Source organism: Triturus cristatus, chromosome 2_2 (genome assembly GCF_964204655.1).
Source record: "Triturus cristatus chromosome 2_2, aTriCri1.1, whole genome shotgun sequence".
Taxonomy (NCBI): Eukaryota; Metazoa; Chordata; class Amphibia; order Caudata; family Salamandridae; genus Triturus; species Triturus cristatus.
In genome coordinates this window covers 1,058,146,676-1,058,166,619 of record NC_140582.1, presented here as the reverse complement: position 1 = coordinate 1,058,166,619, position 19,944 = coordinate 1,058,146,676, and the positions used below count along the sequence as shown (strand labels likewise).

Genomic DNA, 19,944 nt, shown 5'->3' with positions numbered 1-19,944 from the left:
CCAACACTCCGAAAAGGCGACGGAGATTGAGCGCTGTATTTTTAGTCCGCATAAAGCCGGATCGGTCCGGGTGTATTAATTTATGAAGATTGGGCGAGCGGTTTGGCCAGGATTTTAACCTCTGGATCAAGGAGTGAAATCGGTCGATACGAACCACATTGGTCTGGGGGTTTTCCGTTTTTGTATATGACCACAATATTAGCTAATCTGTGTTTCAGGTAAAATTCCGTGCTCTACACTCTTATCAAACATCTGGATGAGAAACGGAGCAAGCACCGAAGAGACTGTTTTATAGAGCTCGATTGGAAGGCCACTATGGCCCATGGCCTTCCTAGATTGCAACGCACCAATCGCCTTGGACACCTCCTCAGGAGTCAAGGCGGTGTCGAGGTCTGCAACATCTTGGGGGTCTAACCTTGGTAAGGGGAGGGTGGAAAGTGGTTCAGCTGCTTCCTCCTGCATGGAGGTGGACGTAGGGACATAGTCGCTCAAAATGGTTAGCAAAACTATCAGCAATCCCATCCCAGTCACACCGTCTCACCCCATTAGGAGCCACAATTTCAGCCACCCATCTGTTGGCCAACTCTCGCCTATCCAGCCAAGCCAACAATTTACTGGCTTTATCTCCAATTTCATATACATGATATTGAGTGGTTCGATAATGCACTTGGTCCGCATTCCTAGCTATATAACTATATTCCTTTTGTTTTATTGCAAGTTTGTGGGGGGTGTCGGGGGAGGCGGATGCAATCAGTTCGCGTTCAAGATTGGCTACCTCTAATTCTATATCCTCTCCCTGGGAAAAACCCACTGGACCAGAAAGGGAACCCCGTGCGCGGACCATCCCAAAAGCATATCGGAAGTGTGCAGGGTAGATTGCCGTGTGTGCTAGTAACCCCCCCCCCCCCCCCCCCCCCCCCGAAGACACATACAACCTTGATAGATAGACTCCTCAGAAAACATAACAAAAATTGAAGAAATCCCTGAAGAAAATGCCCTGGAACACCCCCTCCCTGCCTTTCTCCCTGCAATGCGGACTCAGAACTGCCCACCACCCCCAATTTGCAGAGCGCTTGTAGACCCATTACTAGAACCATGTAGGGAGGAACGCTACACAACCAAGCTACTCCAAAATACACTTTGTAGGTGAAGTCTGAAAAAAAGGTGATGCTCGAGTTCTTGAATTTGAGGAGGTCCAGCTCTCGCTGCATGAAGGATGATGTCACGGTCGCGAAAATTGAAGATCCATGCCAGGATGGGACGCGGCGGTGCGCCTGGCTTCGGAGGGCCTCCAGGCACCCTGTGAGCGCGTTCGACTGAGAAATATTTGCAGAGGGATCGGGGTTGTAGATGATTTTGAATCAAGTCTTAAACTAACAGTTCAGCGGCCTGCCCCTATGCCCGCTCGGGAACCCCCAGGATGCGCACGTTATTCCTCCTTGCACGTCCTTCATAATCCAGGCGAGCCACGAGGTCAGACGACTGGGCCTGCAGTTGCTTGACCATCGTCTCCAACCGCGTCGTGGAGTGCGTGAGGATAAAATGCATGTATGATAGTTTGACATGCTACATGGCACTCATGTTAAAATGAAACTTTATTTAAACGAACAGTGCAGCATAAAAATCCTATTTGTTCTGCATGCATCAAGGCTTCTGGTGATGCAAGACTTGCGTAAGTGTTTGAGTTAAAAAGCAAAAGTGTGACTGTATGTTTAGCTCTGGTATTGATGCTGCAGCACATGTTGACTGCCCTTGTGCAACAAGACACTGCAGCACCGTATTGCACTGGGACCAGCAACATGTGCACGCTTATTGCGGTCTGGGACTAATTAGAATTCAATCCTTACATAGAATTTCTGGCAAAGAGGTAGTAGTCCTTGCAAGCTCTTAAAGGAGCTACGGGAAATGTTTTGGGCTTCTATTCCTCGAAGGTAAGTTGTAATTGTTCATGTTAGCAATTCATTGGTCTGCTACTAGCTTATGTTCAGAAAGGAATCGCACGAAAAGTTGATAGTAAAATAACTAACCACATTGATAGCTGACATTACAGATTCACATGAGCCTTATTTTAATTTACACAATTGTAATGTAGTTTTCGTTTTGTATGGGTCTATTGGCCTTCCTGTCTGCCCTCTTCATAAAAGATGTATCTGAAAAACACGTTAGTTGGATTGCTCACCTTAGAATATCCCCAGGCGTCAGGCTGGATCTGGAAAGATTTTTGTAGCAATACCCCTTGCGCGTCGCTAGGCGCCGTTTGCGGCTCCGCGTCCGTCGTTGGCGTTGTGCGCCGGAATGATGTCGTCGGAGTACTTAGATGCCTCCCTCGCGCACTGACGTCAGTTCTTCTTTTTTCCACGCCAGACAGCGCCGATCCGGGCAGAGCTTACCCCTTAGTCAATTTTTGACTAAACTTTTTGACTCTTTTTGGTCTTCTGTCGACTCGACTCTGGTGCCGGTAGGATGCCTGGGTTTAAAGCCTGTGACTCCTGTCATCGACTGATGGTGGTGACGGACCACCATCGCCGGTGCCTTTACTGCCTGGGGGCTGACCACGACGCAGAGTCGTGCCACGATTGCCAGGCCTTGACCTCGAAAGCTAGGCGGGAGCGGTCCCGTAAGCTTCTCGAGCTTCGGCACTCTGTTCCGCGCTGCTCACGGTCCCGGTCCAGGAGGAGGTCCAAGGACCGGTCGCGGAGCCGCAGTCACCATCATCGCTCGTCGGGCTCGAAGTCTTCGGGTAAGTTGAAGCGATCAAAGCAGTCCAAGTGGCGACGCCGCTCTTCGGACTCCCCTCGCCGGTTGCGCGACTCGGCCGAGGGTCAGGGTGGTCCCACCCCCGCGGCTCCGTCGGAGCCGCAGGAGCCGCGTCCGTCTCCATACCCACCAGTCCCTGGGACTGACGCGACTCCGGCGGAGGTCAGTGCCTTCCTCTCGGCCATGAGGGGCCTGGCTCCGCCGTCGACGCCTGCCGGCGCGCTCGACTGGGCGTCCTTGCGTGCCGGCGCCGCAGGTCCCCGAGGGATCCAGGCCTGGATCGCTGTCGGCGCCAGTCGACCTCATGACGCCTCCTCCGCCGACACCGGTTCCACCTCCGGCGCTGTCTCCGGACAATGCCGTTACCCGGTTTAGCCCCTGTCCGGACCCGACCGCGGCGCCGCCTGGTGCCGCACCCGACGCCCCCGACGCCGATGGATGAGCGTTTCATATATCGTCCGGCTCCATTCATTCCTCCTGTTTATCAGGAATCGGATGATGGGGGCGACTGGGAGGGGTATGAGGACCCTGTGGCCCTCCAGGGTCAACTTTCAAAGGACCGGGCAGACGAACTGGTGGATGCCAGTGGTCTGGACACTTCACCGGACGCTGGTTTCATCTCTCCTCCGACTGTGGCTTCGGAGGAAGGTGCAGCTTTTTCAGTGGTGCTGCGCAAGGCGGGCAAAGCCCTGGGGCTCGAGTTGCCTGCTGTGGCCGTGAGGACTAATATCCTCACAGAGGTGCTTCAACCGTCAGCAAGCTCCCCAGAGCCTCTGCTGCAGTTCAATGAGGCCCTCATCGACGTTCTGCAGGGCACTTGGTCCAAGCCCTTCACAGTTCCTCCTGTGGATCGGAAGGCGGCCCGGCGCCACCGCCCTGCTCCGGGCAACCCCGGTTTCCTGTCCCAACACCCCACCCCGAGAGCCTGGTTATCCAGGCCTCCACTTCCCAATCCTCCTTCCCATCCGCTCCTCCGGATCGGGAATCCAAGAGGCTGGAACAGTTCGGAAAGAAACTGTTCTCTTCCCTGAGTTTGGGCCTGCGGTCTTTGAACACCGCTTGCCTCTTGGACCGTTTCTCCCACTCTCTGTGGGATGCGGTGGAGGACGTGCTGCCACGTCTCTCCCAGGCACTTGCTGACGGGCGAGATGCAGCGCGACATGCCATACGGTGTGGACTTGACACCACGGACTCGCTGGGTAGGGCGATTTCCACCACGCGCCACGCCTGGCTGAGGTCCACGTCTTTTTCGGGGGATGTCCAGAGTACCCTCATGGATATGCCCTTTGATGGCGCTCGGCTTTTTGGTGAGAAGGCGGATAGTGCGCTGGCTCGTTTTAAGGACTCCCGGGCTATGGCCACGTCCTTGGGTCTCTTGGCCCCACGGCCGCAAACTTCCGCCTTTCTCCCCTTTCGTGGCCAAGGAAGGGGCGCCTCCTCACGTCCGCCTAGCCACCGGTCATGGCGGTACTAGAGGACAACGCCGTCAGTCCACATCCACCCCGGCAGCATCTGCCTCAAAGCCCTCCTAGTCTGAGCTTTTAGGCCCATTCCACGCCAGTGGGCGGCAGAGTTCACCATCACCTGCTCCACTGGCACTCCATCACTTCGGACAGGTGGGTGCTGCAAATCGTCCGATGGGGCTACTCCCTCCCCTTGGAGACGACCCCTCCAGCCATGCCACCGCAGTGCCACCGTATATCGGAGGATCACTTGAATCTTTCTTCGGGAGGAAGTCACGGCCCTCTTGGCCAAAGAGGCCATCGAGCGCGTTCCTGGTCCAGAAGTAGGCCGTGGTTGCTATTCCCACTACTTTCTGGTTCCCAAGAAGGCCAAAGGGGGCCTATGCCCTATCCTGGACCTCAGGAGCGTCAACACCTTCCTCCGGAAGGAACGGTTTAAGATTCTAACTTTAGCTCAGGTTCTGGCTGCCCTCGACCCTAGAGACTGGATGGTAGCGTTGGACTTGCAGTACGCTTATTTTCACATCCCCGTCCTGCCGGCCCACCGGCGTTACCTGCGGTTCACGGTGGGTCAGGAGCACTTTCAGTTCACCGTGCTCCCCTTCGGCATCACCAGTGCCCCTCGGGTGTTCACGAAAGTGATGGCGGTGGTCGCAGCTCATCTGCGCAGATCTGGGTTCTAGTCTTCCCCTATCTCGACGACTGGCTGTTGAAGGCAGGCTCTCCCCAGCAAGTCGTCTCCCACCTCCAGACTACGGCCGACCTCCTGCATTTGCTGGGGTTCTCCATCAACGTGCCGAAGTCACACCTGAGACCCTCCCAAAAGCTCCTCTTCATCGGAGCGGTTCTCGATTCGGCGCAGTTCGGGGCTTATCCTCCGGAACAGCGGGTCCGGGATATTCAGGCTCTGATTCCCATCTTTCGGCCTCTATCCTGGGTTTCGGTCAGGTTGGTGCTGCGGCTTCTGGGGCTGATGGCCTCCTGCATCCTGTTGGTGCATTACGCCAGGTGGCGAATGCGGGCTCTGCAGTGGGACCTGAAGTTTCAGTGGGCCCAGCATCGAGGCAACCTGTCCGACCATTTCTTGATCTCGGAGGGCACTGCGAACCAGTTGCAGTGGTGGCTCACGGACTGCGATTGGGTCAGCGGCAGATGCCTCTCCCTACCCCAACTGGAGCACGTAGTAGTGACGGACGCGTCCCTCCTGGGATGGGAGGGCCATATGGGAGAGGCGGAGATCAGAGGCCTCTGGTCTCCGGCGGAGTCTCAACTCCATATCAACCTTTTGGAGCTGAGAGCGATCCAGCTTGCACTGAAAGCCTTCCTTCCCTCTGTCCGGGGAAGTGTCATGCAGGTGTTCACGGACAACGCCACCGCCATGTGGTATTGCAACAAACAGGGCGGGGTGGGGTCGTGGACCCTTTGTCAGGAGGCTCTGCGCCTCTGGACATGGCTGGAACACCAGGGCATCACCCTGGTGGTTCAACATCTGACGGGCTCTCTGAATGCCAGAGCAGACGAACTCAGCTGCTGGTGCATAATGGATCACGAATGGCGTCTGAACTCGGACGTGGCGCAAGGTCTCTTTCTGCAGTTGGGAGAGCCTTGGTTAGATCTATTCGCCACCGAAGAGAATGCGCAATGTCAGCAGTTCTGTGCGTTGGAATTTCCAAGGCAGCACTCGCTCGGAGACTCTCTGCGTCGCAAGTGGAGTTGTGGTCTGTTGTACGCCTTTCCGCCTATACCACTTCTGCCCAGAGTGCTGAAGAAGATCAGGCGCGACCGAGCCCAAGTTATCTTAGTGGCTCCGGATTGGGCACGAAGGTTCTGGTATCCCGAGCTACTCAGTATGTCAATCGATCCCCCGATAGGACTGCCTCTTCAGGAGGACCTTCTGTCGCAGCAGCAGGGGACGGTCCTCCAATCGAACCTGTCCAGCCTCCACCTCCATGCGTGGAGATTGAGCGGCGGCAGTTGATGCCATTTGACTTGCCTCCTGAAGTCTGTGATATCATTCTGGCAGCCAGGCGTCCCTCCACAAAGACGGTATACGCCTGCCGGTGGAACAAATTTGTGGTATGGTGCACAGCAAAGGCTGTGGATCCCCTTTCCACCCCTCTTTCTGAGGTTCTCCTCTTTCTTCTTTCTTTGGCCCAGCAGGGCTCTGCTTTGGGCACCTTGAAATGTTATCTTGCTGCAATCTCTGCCTTCTTACGGCTTCCTGATCAGCCTTCTCTTTTCAAGTCCCCTGTTTCACGTTTTCTCAAAGGCATTGCTCACATGTTCCCTCCTGTCCCCTTCGTAATGCCTCAGTGGGACTTGAATCTTGTTCTGACCTTTCTGATGTGCGCTCCTTTTGAGCCTCTTCACAATTGTCCCATTAGTCTTCTGACCCTGAAAACTGCTTTTCTGGTAGCTATCACCTCGGCTAGACAGGTGAGTGAGCTCCAGGCTCTGTCATCTAAGCCTCCCTTTCTTTCTGTTCATCCGGACAAGGTTGTCCTCCGGGCTCGTCCTTCTTTTCTACCGAAAGTGGTGACCCCCTTTCACATCGGGCAATCTGTCACGTTGCCCACCTTCTTTCCGCATCCTTCAAAAGAGGAAGAGAGGCTCCACCGTCTGGACCCAAAATGGGCGCTGTCCTTTTATTTGGACCGCACCAAACCGTTCCGGGTGGACGACCAACTTTTTGTTTGATACGTAGGAGCTAAGAAGGGGAAAGCGGTACACAAATGGACCATCTCACGGTGGGTCGTGTTGTGTATTAAACTTTGTTACTCCTTGGCAAAAAAGGACCCTCCTGTTGGGTTGAGGGCCCATTCCACCCGGGCCACAGCGGCGACTACTGCCCTGGGCCGGGGAGTTCCCTTGCAGGACATCTGTCAGGCGGCGACGTGGGCTTCACTGCACACGTTTGCCAAGCACTATTGCCTGGACAGCCAAGTCCGGAGAGATGGCTACTTTGGCCGTTCTGTTCTCCAGGGCTTTCTGGTGTGATCTTGCTTCGCAGACCCACCCCCGGGGGGTTGGTATTGCTGGGGTATCTATTCTAAGTTGAGGAATCTAACTAACGTGTTTCTTTCAGATGAACAAGTTACTTACCTTCGGTAACGATGTATCTGTAAGAAACATTAGTTAGTTAGATTCCTCACCGACCCACCCATCCTCCCCGTTCTGCGAACTGACATCTAGGGTTAAGGTTATCCTTTTCAGGCCCCTAGATTTTTTGGCACCAGTGTCGGTTTCTTGCATGGCTCTGCGTTCCTGGCGCGGAAGGCTATGTACAAGAACTGATGTCGGCGCGCGAGGGCGGAGTCTAAGTACTCCGACGTCATTCCGGCGCACGACGCCAACGACGGACGCGGAGCCGCAGACGACGCCTAGCGACGCGCAAGGGGTATTGCTACAAAAATCTTTCTGGAACTAGCCTGACGCCTGGGGATATTCTAAGGGGAGGAATCTAACTAACTAATGTTTCTTACAGATACATAGTTACCGAAGGTAAGTAACTTGTTCTTTTACGGACTCTTTCCCTATACTTGAAAACACACTCCTTTTTTCAATGAACGCAATTACCTGGCGCTTATTGAAGTCTGTATTATATGGCTCAGTGTCCCACCGAAATGCAGTAAATAGCAAAGCATATTGATTGCAGAACGATGCTCTCTTGTGGTAGCGGAGTTCGCAGACTAACCACAGAAGGAGTTGTGGTATGCACATTGCACTGCTTTCTTTTTACTGAAAAACCAGTCATCCTAGTCTTTCACCTCCTCCTCATAGAACAAAGGATTTTTGGGGTATTTTTTCACGTATTTGATTTTTTCCACATATTGTGCAGAGAGCATGAAAACGTTTTCATCTTGCACTTACACTCTGGACAGCTTGACATCTTTCCTTGACATACAAATTCATGTATGCTAACCAGCAGTACTGCAATTAGGATCCAAAAAGACTGGTAATCTTCTGTCCTAATGTGAAATTAATTGGTGCAGGTAATTTAGTGAATCTGGGGGAAAACAAAACGCTGCATTGCCCTCTTGATGTCTGGATGTACTTGCCACACTATTGCATGAAATGCTTTTTAGGTCTGACCTGTCTTGCCAGCCTCCTGTTTGCCAAACAATATGAAATGCATTCATATATATCACGGCTTCCAATCACCACTTTCTCCATTTGTCTGACGTCACTCAAACTATACTCCCTCCCACCTCAGCAGAAGATATAGATGAACAGACCATCGGACTCCAGCCATTGTATGCTTTCATTTTGAATGACATTTTGCCCTTGCATCCACCCACCTAAAACTTGTTCCCAAAAATAGAAATTGCTAGACACCTGAACTTCCCAATGACTGAGACCCTTTGTATAGTAGGGATATTTCAACTCCTTTCATAACTCTCAAGATATTTATTGTAAATTGCAGTTCATTCCCCACTATAAACCACCTTTGGTATATTTATTTATCCTATTAAAAATGTAATGTAATGTAAAAATCTATTTCTATAGCGCTACTATCACTCCGGGGAGTATCTTGGCGCTCTCCCAACTCAGATGTACGAGTTGGGGGGGAGTAGATAAACTTCACGCTAACACTACATATTTAGATCATTGCTGTGCATGCTGTCTCAGTCATAGTGAAAACCCAAGTTTTAATGCTTATCTAAAATGAGTCTCAACCGACAGGGAGCGAAGAGAAGAAGGTAGCTTATTCCAAGCTTTGGCACCTAATACAAAGAGGGATTTACCACCTTTGGTTGTTAACTTGAATTTAGGGATGACCAGAAGATTGTGACCCACAGACCTTAGACAGCGTGCAGGATTGTATCGTCTGAAACCCTTCTGTAGATATTTGGGGCCTTGATGGTGAAAAGCCCTGAACGTAATTAAAAGGACTTTAAAAAGGATCCGCTTCACTACTGGAAGCCAGTGGAGCATATTCAGTGCTGCTGAGGCTGATCATCTACGGGGCCAGCCAAATACCAGACGAGCTGCTGCATGTTGGACCATTTGTAATTTACGGGATACCGATTTATTGGCTCCAGCATATAGACTGTTACAATAGTCCAACCTGGAAGTAATTAAAGCTACTGCCACAGTTTTCCTACCTGATAGTGGCAGGAAGTCAAAAAACTTTCTCAAGGCTTTAATTATATGAAAACATGTTCCAGCAACAGCCACGGCTTGCTGTTTAAAGGATAACTGATCATCAAACTTGATGCCTAAGTTCCGGGCCGATGTAATAGTATTAGGGGGAGCTACTTCTTCATCAGGCCAGCAACTTATTGGGGAAAACACATTTTCCTTTCCAAACGGCAGAATCTCCGTTTTGCCAGCATTGCATCTAAGGTGATTGTTAGTCATCCATTTGAATGTTGCTGTCAAACACTCTTTAAATTTTTCTTCGGCGCCAGCCCGATCCTTATCTAGTACTAAAATAAGCTGGGTGTCATCAGCATACGAGATTGTACTAATCTCAAAGGAAGCAATCAAGTTTATCAAGGGAACCATATATAGATTAAAAAGAATAGGGCTCAAACTTGAACCCTGAGGGACACCAAAGCTAAGGTTCTTTGCTTCAGATTGATACTGGCCCAATACTGTGATTTGGCGTCTGTTCCTGAGAAAGTTTCTCAGCCAGGCCAAGACCATCCCATCCACCCCTGCGGCAGCTAGGCGGTCAACTAAGATGTTATGTGAGACCGTATCAAAAGCTGCCGACAGGTCGAGTAGAATAAGGACAGCCTTCTTTCCCTGATCAATAGCCAAACGAAGAGTTTCAGTTGTAAGGCAGATTCGGTGGAATGTCCTGAGCGGAAGCCTGACTGATTCGGATGAAGGATGTCATTAGCTTCCAGGAAACTTGTGAGTTGTTTATTCACAAATTTTTCTGTCAGTCTAGACATCACCGGGAGCAGGGAAATCGGTCGTAGATTGGAGAGGGTGGTTGGATCGGCGAGTGTCTTTTTCTGGAGTGGTTTAACAGCAGCAAGTTTCCAATCATTAGGGACATCTGCCGTTCCTAAAGAAGAGTTAATGATACCATTTATAATGGGATTTATGACTTCTGCTAAAGATTGTAAGACCCAAGGAGGACAGGGATCAAAGGGGGAGCCAGATTTGCAAGCAAAAATAGCGTTAAAGGAGTCTTCAAGGGAGACCGGGGCGAATGAATCCAGACATATTGAAGGTTTCAACTTATTCACTCTCTCATCATCTTCTGAAGAGGAAGTTACTGGGGGAAAAGTTCTCACAATAGCAAGAATTTTATTATCAAAATAGTCTGAAATTTCATTGCAGAGGCTCTGAGATGGCGGAATCTCCTGCACAAGAACGGAAGGATTCATAAAGTCATTGACTATTTTGAAGATCTCCTTTTGAGCTGCCATAGTTATGGCCTGAAGGTAGTACACTTTTTTGGCAGATTTTAAATCAGCATGATATTTTCTTCTGGCCTGCTTGTAAATGTCGCGGGCAGTAATCTCATATTGCCTACGCCACCGGCGTTCCAACATTCTTAGTTTTCCCATTTCAACTCTCAAGGCAGATGTGTACCAAGGGGCCTTCCTCTTGGTTTTAGTAGGATTTTTAGTACTTGTAGGACCAAGTTGATGGCCCATCATGGTTATCCAATCACCAAACTTTTGATTGTCAACAGACATATTTCCTGTAGACGCCGGAATACAGGCTACCAAAGTTTCCAACACATCCGGGCTACTGGATAATTGTTTTCAATTAGGTTTATGGATCGGATTTAAAGTAGTTGTATTATTTAAGGTAGTGCCCAGAGGTTTAGGATTTAAAGAAATCTGAAACGGGATGAAATAGTGGTCAGACCAGCACTGAGGACAGGGAGGTTGGACTGTCAGCCAGGTGGAGTTTGAACAAATACAGTCTAGTAAATGACCTCCCACATGCGTGTGTTGTTGAGTCAGAAGGGTGAGTCCCAGTATATTAATGGTGTCCATAAAACACTCAACTCCTGGGGCCATAGGAGAATCGAGGTGCAAATTTAGATCGCCGAGTATGGTGAAGGTCGAGAATCTAAGCACCAGATCACTTAGTGCTTCTCCTACAGCGTCAAGAAACTCTTTGGGGGAGCCAGGAGGGCGATAAATAAGTACACCCGAAAAAGTAGTTGAATCATGGATTCCCAAAGAAAATGCTAGTGCTTGTGCACCCTTGATATCAGCAAGTTCATAAGAAGAACATTGTAGTGAGCTTCGATATATGATAGCAAGACCTCCCCCCCTTTGTTCGGTTCTATCCAACCGCTGGATAGAGAAATCCTGTGGGAGGGCTATGGCTATGTCCGGGTTACACCATGGTTTAAGCCATGTCTCAGTGATCAGAAGCCAGTCAAGGTCATTGTCAAGTATAAGCTCATATATATTTTGGGAGTTTTTACAAAGCGAGCGAGCGTTGATGAGGCCGCCGCGCAGTGGCGAGGGGACAAACGGTATCGTAGAGACAATGTCAGGCCGTAACCCATTAATGTGTTTGTACGAGGGGAAACCAGAATGGGAGCCATGGTATACATCTTTATGGTCCATCACGGTGAAGATCAGTATATGATGGCATGATAGCAGGGGACATACCTTCCAATAACAGCAAATATTAACTCTCGATGTCACGTCTACCGCCTCCACGCCTCCTTAGCGCAGACGGGCAAGACTCTGGCCCGACTCAGGCACGAGTCAGGCACTACCGCTACGCGACCAATGCGAGGGTTATGTAGTGACTCCCCTCACCTCCGCCTGAGCACTAGAGCGCTCAGCGTGATGGCGCCACGAGGGATCTCCAAGATGGCGTCGGAACGCAGATGAAGCTACCGATACTACCCGCTAAAACAGCGGTGAAGACACAATTTAAATGTGAGTATGTGGACAATAGTTATAATTTTAAAAACAGGGGACAATACAAAGAAAACTAACCAAGATACAAAATAGGAGTTGACAATTAAAAATGCACTCGTGAATTGGCAATAACGCATGCTTAAACGCACGCTAAATACACAGCGCCGCTGTCAGTAAATCCACCTTTCCTGAGCACAAGTCATTAGAGTAGCTAGCGTGTATATGCAGATTTCTAGGTTGAACCCACACCTTAACAGGATTGTGATTTGCATTTTAAAGACTTGTATTTGACTTCAAACATTCCTGTAGTAGCAAGTTGTTGTATGAGAACTGTTCATATGCAGAAAACACTCAAATCAGACCAAGCTTACACTCACTGAATCAAACAGCAAAAAGGAAACTCGAATTGTACTTACCAGTGAATTAAGGTTCCTATAAATACTAGTGTGAGATCTCAAACTTAAAAATATAATTCAATAAATGTATTGAAATCTGTAATTTTGCTTCATTATTATGAAACTGCTTTTGGAAAATAATCCTATGGAAAATAAGCACCAGTGTTTAAAATAGTAAAAGCTTAAATGCAAATGTATGTTCTAATACCACGCGCTCAGTCTTAGAGATTTGGTGACAACTATGTAAGTCTTGCTTAGCAGACACTAACCAAGCGCTACATTTTAAATTTGAAACTACGGCCTTTGTTTTAATATATAGCAAAGCAACTGAAATAGTTTTTTACCTTCCTGCCGCTAACTCGCACTTTGCACTTCCCTTGTTTAGTCGCACCCACACCTTGTTCCACCGCGGGGTTTCCCCGATTGATGTGGCGGGTGTTGGCCGTCCGTGCTCTCTCGTCACACACAGCTGGTGAGGCTAGAGGGAGCGGAGCTCGGACGGTCACATGACCCAGAACCCGGCTCTCTACTTAAAGCCAATAACATTCTTCAAGCGCAGCGGGCGCCCCAAAGTCAAGCCCGTCCGCGCCCTGATGGGGCCAGGGGCCACAACCCCTATTCCAAAGCAAACCAAAAGGCTCGTGTTCACGCCCAACCAACTCTGGGCTCTCCGCATTCCGATCCAACAGGACTGCATCCTACTTTCAGCAGAAAATATAGCTGAGGAACATTGTCCCGGTTTCAACTTCTCTCCTGCTACTTCCCAAGCATATTTCCTTACTTCACCAGGTAATACGCGTAATACTCACTCGGCAGCTCTCCTCAATAAAGTATTCTCGTTCCTCAGCACCAACTGCCGATCACTCCCCAAGCACTAAGTCGACATTTTCGACCTCTTGCTCTACGAACAACCTGACGCGCTGTTCTTAACGTGGTTCCATGAGAGCGCAGGCCCTGACGTTGCAGCAGCGCTACCACCCAATTATGCTATTGTCAGGAAGGATAGAGGGCCCAAAATGGGCGGGGGTATAGCTATTATCTTCAAAAAAGATTTTCAGTGCAAATTTGAACCTATAGCCATAACTAATTGTGAAGCCACTCTATTCTAACTAGCCTTAACCCCTAATTTCACCTTTTCTGGTCTATTGGTCTACCGTCCTCCGGGGCCCCCAACTTCCTGGGCTGCATCCTTTACCAGTTTCATAACCCCCTGCTCATGAGCTATACTAATTTCTCGCTCCTGGGTGACCTAAACCTACATCAAGAGGCTCTCTCCAACTCAACTTGTATCAACTTTGTTTCTGACTTAGCCGCCATGAATATTAATCTACTAAACTCGGGCCCCACACACCAGGCAGGCCACCTTCTTGACCCCATTTTTTCAAGTCTATCCTGCATTCACTGCTCCCCTGCACTACACATATGCTGGTCTGACCACTTCCTATCTAAATTCAGCCTCACTCCCCCTGACAACTCAATGTCTTCGTTCCCTCCCCTTAAGGTTCTAAAAAGAGACTTGAAAAAACGTGACTTAAGTGGTCTTAACAATCTCTTATGCTCCAATATACCCACGTCTGAATTGAGGGTTAAAGCGCTCTCTGACAGAGTACATGCCTGGCTTTCGAATGCCATAGACTCCTGTCTCCCTCTCACTAATAAAAGATTCAACAATCATCGTCCTCCTGCGCCACGGTACACCGAAATCCTAAAAAAAGAGAAATCTAAATGTAAAGCGTTAGAACGGAAATGGAGAGGAGGCTACGCTCCAGAATCCAAGAAGGTCTACAAAAAGGCAAAAAAACATACCACAACCTCTAATTCCGCACGTGCCAAATTTGTCTCTACAACCATCTCCGAAGCTGCGAACTGTTCAGAAACACTTTTTGGCCTAGTCAGGGAGCTTGCCGGCTCAGAGACCCTAGCAAGTCCTACGCCTCTTAACAAACGACAGTGCGAGGACCTTGCCCTCTTTTTTACTCACAAAATTGAGAATATCTATCTGGATATCGCTAACTTGCATGTGAGCAGTCCTCTTCTGTCACAGTCCAGAATCGCCCCCCAGAAAACTCTCTCTCCCCACATGACAGACTCAACCAATATTGAACCTTACATTGAGCCCGACATCCCTACTTACCTTCTGGATTCCTGGCCCCTTCTTAATGAAGACTCCCTTATAATCCTCCTAGATAATGTGAAATCCGGCTCTCCTAAGGACCCTTTACCTATTTCTATACTCGAGCAGCTTGACCCTCCCCATTTGCGTGTCATCCTGAATGTCCTTAATTCCACTTTACTTGAATCTACAGTCCTTTCTCACTGGAAACTCGCCATGGTGACCCCCTCCTAAAGAAGCCCGCTGCGGACCCTGGCATACTTTCCAATTATCGACCTATCTCCCTTCTGCCGGGCTTTTCTAAAATTCTGTAGAAACACATCCATTCCCACCTCTCCCAGTTCATTGAAACAAACAAAATCATACATCCATCTCAATCTGGTTTCAGAGCTGGTTTTTCCACAGAAACAACATTGTTGGGTGTGACGGAAAGGCTGCGCCATAGTCTGGATGTTGGAGATACTGTTGCTCTCATACTGTTAGACCTCAGCACAGTGTTTAACACAGTATCTCATCCTATACTAATCAACACAATGAGGTCACTTGGCATTTGTGGCTCAGCCTTGGACTGCACCTTTCAAATTTTCCCCACTACTGCTAGCTCCGACATTCACTTCTCACCCTATGATGTGCCCCAGGGCTCCATCCTTAGCCCTTTGCTTTTTAACTTATACGTTAGACCACTAGCCGAAGATGCTGGACTGACTCTATTTACATACTCCGACGACTCCCAGATAATTTTTTCTCTCTCGAACACCAATCTCAGCACAAACCCTCTCCTTCAGCTAGGTCTTCGGAAAATTGCCACATGGATGAACCACAACCATCTCAAACTTAACGACGATAAAACCGAGGTTCTGATCCTTGGCAAGAACCAAGATCTCTGGGGCCCACTACACTGGCCAGACGAGATGGGCACTCTCCCTCCGCTTTCCTGCCAAGTCCGCAACTTAGGCGTAACCATCGACGACTCGTTGACCATGCACCACCAGGCAGTCAATGTTACTGCCATCTGCTTTACCATCTTGAAATTGCTCAGGAAGATCATCTGGATGCTGCCAGATGCTACCCAGAGAACAGTAGTTCAAGCCCTGATCCCCTCAAGGCTTGACTACGGAAATGTTCTATACCTTGGCTCCAACAAGGCGGTGACTTGCAGATTGCAGTTGGTACAGAACTCTGCAGCAAGACTACTCTGCAGGGTTCCCAGAGCCACTTTTATCTCCAGCTACCTCCGTGACCTGCATTGGCTCAGGGTGGAGAACTTTATTAAGTTCAAAGCCCTGAGCTATATGTTCACAATCAAAATAGGCATGGCACCTCAGTATCTGCAGTCTCTTGTCAGCCCCTATGTTCCTCCCTCTGGAATTCTCTTCCTCTAGCTATCCGCAAAGAAACTATTTACACCCATTTCCGCAGATCCCTAAAGACTTGGTTATTTAACCAATAATCTCTATAAACTGCCACTTCTTTCTCACCCAGTCCGCCTTGACGCCGGGAAACCCTTTTTGGGGAGCTGTTGCGCCCTATGAATTCAAAAAATAAAATATAATACCACACCCCCTCAGTTTGGTACAGGTCTTTTGAGGCAGTTGCTTCTAACTTGAGCTGGACCGCTATAAATAGTAACAACAAGGGGAACAGCAGCTTAAAAATTTCTTTTTAAATGCTTGTGCAGTTGACTTGTGAGGGACACCTAGTAACAAATATACACAGTTCACCAAATATCTGTTGGCTTGCATTTTGCTTCTTCCTACCACATGGACCTAAATATAGTGCTATTCAAAACAAAACATTTTCCCACCAATCCGTTCGAAAGTACTTGACTTAACCAGTGATTGCTACTATTTTCACGTACTCTGACGCAGATTAATAAGGACTTGCATTTTCCTTGCATAGTGCAAGCCATTGCAAGCCACCACAAGTCCTTAACTTTAATTTCCAAATCTGTGCAGGGGCTGATTTGCGAGGCCTTGAGTGACTTTGTAATAAAATGTAATGCAACACGTTCCCATGCATCCACCCATGGGTTTTGACGTGATCCCAGATTTACTAACGTCAATAAACCTGAAATTACTCAAAAATGCTGCTCCTATTGGACACAGGTCATTCTGCAGCACGCTTAGCAAGAGGAAAATGTCCCAAAGGATTGTTTTTGTGCAGAAAGGTATCCCTTCCTGCACAAAAGCAATCCTGCTCTGTAACATAGGCATGCTTGCAGCATGGCGCAAAAGTATCTGTGTAGGTGCTGGGCATCCAAAGGTGCGCCAGCGCTAAGTAGCAATGTTCCATATGTTTGTAAATGTGGCACATTGCTGCTGTCCCCTTTCATGCAATGCTGGACAGAAAGTTGCTTTGCTGTGCTGTGCGAAATCGTAGTAAATCTGGCCCCTGGTTGTCTTTTCAAGTTTTCCATAGTAATTAAGACATTTATTGAAAGTTGCGATATTGATTCATCAGCAGATACCAGCATTGACATATTTACTTATCCGATTGAAATCGAGCATAATTAGAGTAGCAAAAGTGGATTTGCACAATCCTGTGTTGAAACCATATCCCTCTACTTTGTCTAGGACATTTTAGGTATTTGCATCTTACTCAAGAGGGACCTTTAGTAACGAGTCATTGCAGCTCTATTACAAACTTGATACGCAGTTGCTTCTGACTTTAAATTTCTGAAGGACTGCAGTTTTGTTAAAGACTTCACACTGTTTTTTCTGACTCGAAAGAGACATCATCAAGTAATTACTTGAGGTAACTGTAGCTATGTGAAAGGCCAGACTGATTGGCTTTGCCAATGCTTGCTCTTTTCCCGTTTGCTTGAAATGCACTTTCATTTGCTTTTAAACTGGCAGTGCTGCATTTCTCTGAGAACCAAACAAAGCGAAATACGTCTCCTGTGTTGTAATGAAGAAAAATGTTACATTAACAGATTTATATGTATAAACGTAGTAGCAGTAAGAAGCTGCATTGGATCAAAATCTAAGGAAATGTATTACTTCATTAATAATTGCATAAACCACAATGCATTGCTCTGTAAGAATATGAAGCTTAGGCCTGGATGCAGTTGTGGTATAGTAGAGGAGCTGTGAAGTATAACTACAATGGTCACAATGCAATTGTGGAATAGAATGTAAAAAAAAAAAAAAACAATCACGCATCTGAAAGTCTTCAATAGTAGTTCAGTGAAGTGCTTCCCAACTGTTTAGAGAAGCACACAGATTGAAGCGACTGCAAGTTAAATGTTACGTACAGGAAATAATCAAGTATTCAATTTTTTCAGAAATACAGCCGTACTCAGTCGGCATCCAGTGATTCTCATTTTTTTACATTTTGTTTCTAGCCAAGGGAAAAGATCCATGTTAAAGCAACAAAAATAAAGAAATCGAAGACTGCGGAAACTACCTCATCCAAGAAGAAGCAATCTGGTATTTTTTTTCCCCTATATATAAGGTTTTCGGGTGGGTTAGTAATACTAGAGTATAAAAGAAAGCATCTATAGTGTGCTGAATCAGGCCTTTTTCTCGATAATAGATCATCGACAAACCACTGCATAAAAGTAGTTCTTGAAGCAAAATCTGATTAATGTGCTAACTAGTAGTGTTGGAGTACACTAACTTACAATCGTACATTGTCAACTATTGTGACTGAGTGTTTCCTATACAGTAGCTTCTGGGATGACAAGATTTGTGCCCAAACTAGTTTGTAACATGATGTCAAGGCTTACCAGGGCAAGGAGTGTGCTCTGCATACTGATTAGTCTTGAGCACTGAAATCTAGTAATCTAGTCCTAATAGTAAAAAACTTGTCTTTTCTCAGTGCATTTCTTCAAATGTGTCTGAAGCGTTCCACCCCAGCACTAGAGGAACTGCAATGAAATGGGGATTGTTTGTTCTTTGATACAGGTGCTACGTATTGCATCCAGTCGTATTAGCTTTCCCAGAGAGTATGAAGAACTTTGGACACTTGGCACACGGTGTTCAAAGTTTTCTTCCAGATCGTTGTACTATGCTGATGTTGTATTTGCTTACTGATGTGCATTTTGATTTTCTTTTTTTCATTTTTTTTGGGGGTGATGTCATGTTTCACTTCGGTTCTTACACCTGTTGGCTTTCTCAAGACTGAAAAACACCCTTGAAGCATACAAAATGTTGATTAATGGTCACTAAAATAAATGAAATGGGATGTAACTAAAATATAAAAAAACAGCAAACCATCAACCGTGTACTTTATACATTAGTCTGTAAATTGTCATCAGAATCTTGTTGATGTTGAAACCGGGATGTGGAGCACATGTATTCTGATATACAATTGCATCAGTTCTAAAATCAGCACAGGTTGACTATTGTAGAAGTGGTCCTTCTTTTATAATATAGCTGATTTATTTCTTGCACCTCCTTTGTTTAACAAAAGTTTTTCTCACTACATCGTAATGATTTAATGCGATTTGTCTGCAAGATACCAAGAGGTGGTTCCCATCTTATCTTGCATTTGTATTTCACCCTCCTCGCCAGTGTTTACAAGTGAATGGCTTTATGAACCTTAGAGACATGGTATCTTTTCTTTAGGCTTGCTGCTAAACTCTCATCCTATTTCTGTGTTTTTTTTTGTTAGACCTAGCTTCTATTTTGTAATTCCCAAATCTAGGGCACTACTGTTTACAAGGCAAGCATAGACCAATTACCCCATCCCTGTATTTAGTGATGAAAATCTAGATTGTCCACGGTTGGGTTTTAGGGCAATTTTGATCCAAGTCTCTCCGCTACAAAAAGAGGTAGTCATTCACTCAGTTTAGAATTATCCAGCCTTTAAAGGACCTGCATATCATGCACGCATCACTGAAATTCATGGTCCTTCTTCCGATAGAGATTTCAGATAGAGATTTCAGATAGAGATTTCAGATAGAGATTTCAGATAGAGATTTCAGATAGAGATTTCAGATAGAGATTTCAGATAGAGATTTCAGATAGAGATTTCAGATAAATACTGAATAGCCAAACCGCTTATTGAGAATCCCGGCAAAACTCCCCAAATCATTTTGGAGGCAGGTGATATAATTTCAACAAATTGTACCTTCTGTTCCCTTTCTGATATAAAGAAAAACAGAATCACCCAATAGATCCAGAATCTACCCAATGCTGCTTCTTAGATGTTGAACCAAGAAATTCGCTTTCATGGTGCTAAAGACAGCAGAGGTTCTAGGGAGTGGAGTCGCGGCTTCAACTGCTGGTTTCCAGCCTTGTTTGTTCATAAATTCCATTGTTGCTGCACAGCTCTTTTTACTTGTAGGGAGTAAAAACTGAACAGAAACATAATGGCCGAAACAGGGATCACTTACGATCTTTAGATCTAGTAAATCCGTT

General features: G+C 47.3%; 1 protein-coding gene across 1 annotated transcript in view; it reads left to right on the top strand.

Moving 5' to 3' along the window:
• The window catches only part of NSD2 (nuclear receptor binding SET domain protein 2), an 881,013-nt gene that overhangs the window by 308,559 nt on the left and 552,510 nt on the right, over positions 1–19,944 (top strand). The window contains exon 9 of the mRNA XM_085642559.1: positions 17,925–18,009. Coding sequence (XP_085498685.1) covers positions 17,925–18,009 — 85 coding nt within the window. The remainder of the gene's footprint in view (positions 1–17,924; positions 18,010–19,944) is intronic.